Source organism: Heterocephalus glaber, unplaced genomic scaffold (assembly GCF_053883595.1).
Source record: "Heterocephalus glaber isolate CG9 unplaced genomic scaffold, H.glaber_assembly_v1.0 deba00001442, whole genome shotgun sequence".
Lineage (NCBI taxonomy): Eukaryota > Metazoa > Chordata > Mammalia > Rodentia > Bathyergidae > Heterocephalus > Heterocephalus glaber.
In genome coordinates, this window is record NW_028258296.1 from 27382818 (window position 1) to 27388621 (window position 5804).

Below are 5804 nucleotides of genomic sequence, written 5' to 3' on the forward strand. Positions count from 1 at the left end.
GTGGCCATTTATATATAGCCTACTTGCCAGAAATGGGAATCAGATTTGCTCAGGAGTACTTGTACTTAAAATATAACTTTTTCACCAGCATTTCATACAGAACTTTTATAAACAATCCACTACTTTGTATTCCTGTGGTTAATTTTAGCATAGGAATCAAATGTCTCTTAGTAGGTAGCCAGAGAGAGATGTATGTTGTGTTCCGTGGGAATCATTTAGTTATCTAATAAAGGAGATAACTACTTAAACTTTGTAATACTCAGAAAAGATAGAGGGTAAATGAACTTGTCGTAGTCTAACATAGATACTGTACATGCTATTTCTACTTTTATATCCTTGATGTTTTCTAATGGAAAGCTTTTGAGACCATTTTCAAAAATGTCTGCTTTCATTTTATTTATCTGAACTGGCTGTTTCCAGTGAACTGTATTCCACTTCCTAGGCAGAGACCATGCAATAGTTTATTCCCTCTAAAAGCTTTGAGTATTCCTGTTGTTCAGGGAGTAGCATGTAAGTCCTGGGAAATGGTATTTAAACAAGCTCAACTTGACCATGATCACTAAACAAAAGCCATCACTGGACATGGGCAGCCACTTTAGGGAACCATCATACAGATCAGATACTCTGGAGAGTCACTTCCCTAGGGCTACCAGGCATGAATGGAAAGATGTGACTAAGGCTTTTTACCTCAGCCAGCTGTTTTTTTAAAGCCTGCCCATCACCAATTTCCTTATAAAAATTGGTGAGCACACCATGAAAAACAGATGGTTCTCAGAAGTATTCCCATGTCTTCTTTAACATTTCAAATTTAGTTTTACGTATCTGAGACCACATTAAAAGATCATTGAATTTTTTTACATTTCCTTATAATCATGGAATTTTTATACTTAATTGCATTTTTATTGAAATACTTCACCATCTTAAAGTGTGCAGCTCATTGGTTTTTAGTATATTCATTGTTAATACAGTCATTAGTACTATCTAATAACTGAACATTTCTATCCAAAATTTCTATTATATTCACTCAGTCCCAATTTTACCTTCTCCAGTTGTCTAATAACCACTTATCTTCTATCTCTCTCCCCTACCCCCCGCTGTTTACCTAATCTGAACATTTCATATAAGTGGAATTATATAATAACTGACCTTTGTGTCTAGCTTCTTTCATTTAAAATGTTTTCAAGGTTTTTATTCATATTGTAGCACATAACAGTATTAATTCCTTTTTATGACTAAATAATATTCCATTGTGTAGATATACCACATTTGTTTATCCACTACTCAGGTGGTGGTCATTTGGATTGTTTCCGCTTTTTGGTTGTTTTGGATAATGGTGCTGTAAATGTTCATGTGTACATCTTTTTGTGTCAACATGTTTTCTGTTATTTTAAGTATACCTAAGAATGGAAGTGATGGTTGATATGGTAACTTTTCATTAACCTTTGGAGGAACTGCCAGACTGTTTTCCTTGCCACAGATAATACCATTTTACATTTCCACTTAGCAATATGAAGCCTCCAAAGAGTAAATTTTAAAATCATCTAATTTTACCTCACACCCAAATGTTATTTTAAAGATGTATGTATGTAATTTCCCCAGAACTAAATAGTCCTATTCTAATTGATTTTTTTTTTCTTTTTGACTTTTATTAGTACATGTTTGCAGTACATAATGTTCATATTCACCTTAGGGACTGGTACATATACATAACACGTTTCAATCCCCTTCTTCTTCACCCTCCTACCACTCCCCCCTTTTTCTTTTCCAGTATCAGATTCATTTATTTATCTTATAAGACTTTATGAAGTTAATTATCATATATACAGATTGGAAACTCGACTGATAGGCAAAGAACATATAAAACATGTAAGACAATTGTACTAATTCAAGGTACACTTTTAGATACATTGTCCACGCTGGATTATAATACCTTTTCCCTCTTTCCTATTATCTGGTTTTTATTTCGTACTTTATATAGAGTTTTTCATATACAAGAAACCATACGCTATTTAAGCTTATATGTCTGAGTTACTTCAGTTAACATTATAGTCTCAAGGTGCATCCATTTTCCTACAAATGACTCGTTTATCCTTTCTTTGGCAGAATAGTACTTCATTGTATTTACCACATGTTTTTATCCATTCACCTGTTGATGGACATATCAGTTTCTTATGTTTTAGAAATTTCTTTTACATTTACAAAATAAGTACTGATGAGCCAAAAAAGAGAAAATTTAAGGTGTTACTATCTGTATGGTATTTAGTGGTATTTAGTTTGGATTTCTCAGTATCCCTTTTTGTTTGTAGTTTAGTATCTTATGATGTTTACTGTCTTATTACTTATATTACTGGGAAATTTAAATGTTTATTCTTACAGTTTGGATCTAAAATGTCCCCCCTCAAAGGTTCATGTGTCAAAGTGCAGCCAACACTCAAAGGTGAGGCCTAGTGAGGTCAGTGGATAGAGAGGATGCTCACTTCATCAGTGGATTAGTCTGGATTTTTTGTTTTTTGGTACTGGGGATCGAACTCAGGACCTTGCGCTTGCGAGGCAGGCAGCAGAACCACTGAGCTAAATCCCCAGCTAATCTGTTAATAGATTCATGGTTTGATGGCATTTTGCAGAAGTGGTGGTAGCTTCGGGAGATGGGACCCATTGGAGGAAGTAGGGCATCAGGGGTGTACCCTGGAAGGGTGTATTTGTCTCCAGCTCCTTCCTCGCTTTTTCTCTCTGCTTCTGTTTACTCTAAGGTGAACTGCTTTGCTCTACTGCATGCTTCCTGCTATGATGTTCTGCTTCACAGTGGGCGCAGAAGCAACAAAGCCAGGTAACCATGGACTAAAACCTGTGAAACCATGCCAGAATAAATCTCTCCTTTGAGTTGTTTTCTCAAGTATTTTGCCACATTGACAGAAATCTAACACACTTAATTTACTAAAGAGTAAACAAACAATGATATTATGGCTGGGCACAATGGTGTATGCCTGTAATCCCAGCTACTGGGGAGGCTGAGGCAGGAGGATCTCAATTTCTAGGCCACCTAGGTAACAGGAAAACTTTATCTCAAAAAAGAAAGTTCTGGCGCCAGGGATTTAGCTCAGTGGTTTTGCCGCCTGCTTGCACAAGCACAAGGACCCGAGTTCAATCCCCGGTACCAAAAAAAAACAAAACAAAAAACTATATTAAATTTCTGAGAGTTTGTGTAAGGAAAATATAGTATTTTTTAAACTGAAGTATCTTTACCTTAGCCAGCAGAGGTATGTGGAAGTCCAGGTACTTTCTAAAGAAATAGTACTTGTTTAAATGTTTAATCAAAACCTAATGTCTACAGTGATTTTTCTCTCAGAATTTCCAATATCTTTGGCAAGTTTATAATGTCAACCCCCCACCAAGGCCCTGGGTTCTATCCCTAGCACCACTCAAAAAAAGGCCAAGTGTCCACAGCAAAAAGATGTACCCTCCAAATTCATAGCAGTTGGCCCCTGCCAATCAGACTCAATTCAGGAGCCAGTCCCCAGATAATACCAGTTTCATCTTCAGACTGACTGAGCTCCCTGAGAGCAAGGAAGCGTGAGGTTTTGGGGCACTGTTACCTCTAGCCTTAGGTTCTGCACTTTAAGATAGTGATAATCATTGTCTGTGCACGCATCTGGTTGATTTCACTTCCGTCCTAGAGCATTGGGGAAAAAAGAAGCTGGAGCCACTAGTCTGAGAGAATTGCCAGACAACAGTAATTATGAGGGGAAAAAAAGCTTCTGTAACACTCATCTACAAAGCTACTCCATAGACTTGTCACAAACAGGATTTAGATATATCTTGAAGTCACTGCAGCCCAGCCTCTTTAGTAAACATACATGTAATATATCACTACAAAGTGATTTACAAAGAACTTGTTTCTTTTGAATTAGAAATATCAATGGAAAGCATGCTGGCTTCCTTATTAATGGGTAATCCAAAAGCATTAAATGCAAATATTAGCAGGACATAAGCCATCTGTTATAAGAAAAACATTTTATTTTATTTGGCTGTCATAGTCTTTTATAATCAAAGTTTTTATCTCGGTTTTCTAGATAATAGTTCTAAAATGGAAAGCCCATAATTACATACCTATTCATGGTATATTCTTCTTGTCTGCTTTCTGTTTCTCTTAAAACTCTTTACTAGTAACAGCTTTACATGCCTATCAGCGTTTTAAATTTTGAGACTTTAGTTTTATACCTAAGAAAATTAGTTACAATTTTAATTTATGAAATTTTTATTAAATGTTTGTATTAAATGTAATTACCCCAGAGAGAACACCTGTAACTTATATGAGGGTCTCTTGAAACTCTAAACCCAGTCTCAGTCCTGGTAATATCTTGTTTTTGTCCCTCACCAGCAATATAGCCTTGTACAAATTACTTAACCTCATTTGGGTATTTTTTTGTTGTTGGCAATGTGAGGAATTAGACTAAATGCAAGTTAAATCAGCTTAGCAGTGCAAATTCAACTGTGAGATGTTAAGATGTTATAAAGAAGAAACTTGGTTTGTTTTTAATGAGATAGGAGTCTAACTATGTTGCCCAGGCTGGCCTCAAATCTCTGAATTCAGGTATTCTGCCTCAGCTTCCCAAGTGGCTGGGACTGAGGAACTATTCTAAATGTAGTATATCAAAGGCTATTGAAAGAGATAATGAAAATAAATATGTTTGATCTGGAAAACAATTTTGCTGGTAGAAATCCATGATGACACTGCCTAGTAGTTATACTTTGTTAAGTATCTTAGTCATTAACCTTGGCAAAGAAATACATTTAAATAATTTGGCTAGTCATTCTGGAAAGAGTACGGAGTACACATTTAATAAATGGGAGGAACACCTCCAAGATTGCCATATTCTTTGGTGCAGACTTTGACATGTTACTGTTTATTTCAAAAATGAAGAACTTTCCTGGACATAAAAGGAAACTGGAATGGTTTTGTACCTCAGTATTATACTAAAGGTGATAAAGAAAAAAATAAAATGGGTAAGTTGATTTTTTTTTTTCTTTTTTTGTACCGGGGATTGAACTTGGGACCTTGCACTTGCAAGGCAGGTAGTGGAACCACTGAGCTAAATTCCCGGCCCAGTAAGTTGATTTTTAAAAAATATTACAATAGGTTTTAACCACTTATCAGTCGAATTAAATACAGTATGACCAAAAATTGCATTTTTTGAGATAATATTAAAAAAATATAAAAACAACAGTTTTATCAAATTTATTCAGTACAAGAATCGACTGGTTAAAATGACACTTGGGGGCCAGGGATTTAGCTCAGTGGTTCCAGCGCCTGCCTCACAAGCACAAGGATCCGAGTTCAATCCCCGGTACCAAAAAAAATAAATAAATAAAATGACACCTGCCTAAATGATACATGGATAGAAAGTAAGTAAACAAACGAGCTGCCCAAGTGACGCTCAGGGTAAACCGTTAAGTGGTTGAAACTACTTACAGAATCCCACTACAGCTGTGGGCCTTTTTTCTCTTTCCATTTTATTCTTTATGTTTTCATCTGAGGATAAGTCAAATCAATGACTAGAGAAGCCTAGAAATTTTTTGTGTTTTTTTAATTTCAGCAGTTATTTGAAGATAGGTTTAGAATCAGATGTAGCTCAATGATAGAGCTCTTTCCTAGCGTGCATGAGGTGCTGGGTTCAATCCTCAGTGCCACACACACAGAGCAAAAGCTCTGAGTCTTAAGATAATGTTTTCCATTTTTACTCCCTATTGTTTATTCATTAATGCAAAGATGCTATGTGTTCATTGGTACTGCTTCTTTAAACTAG

The 5804-nt window shown here is 35.8% G+C and overlaps 1 protein-coding gene across 10 annotated transcripts in view; it reads left to right on the forward strand.

Annotated features, from left to right (window-relative positions):
- Rpap2 (RNA polymerase II associated protein 2) overlaps positions 1 to 5804 on the forward strand; it is a 94874-nt gene that overhangs the window by 56273 nt on the left and 32797 nt on the right. For 3 of the 10 annotated variants that reach the window (XR_015451975.1, XR_015451976.1, XR_015451979.1), the window contains one exon: positions 2751 to 2827. The exons of 6 other annotated variants lie outside the window; for them this stretch is intronic. Coding sequence is in view for 1 of the 4 variants with exons in the window: in XM_087213118.1 (XP_087069244.1) it covers positions 2751 to 2754 (4 nt within the window). In the remaining 3 variants the exon portion in view is untranslated. Of the gene's footprint in view, positions 1 to 2750; positions 5799 to 5804 lie in introns of those variants that run through there. One more of the 10 variants, XM_087213118.1, reaches the window with a different exon arrangement.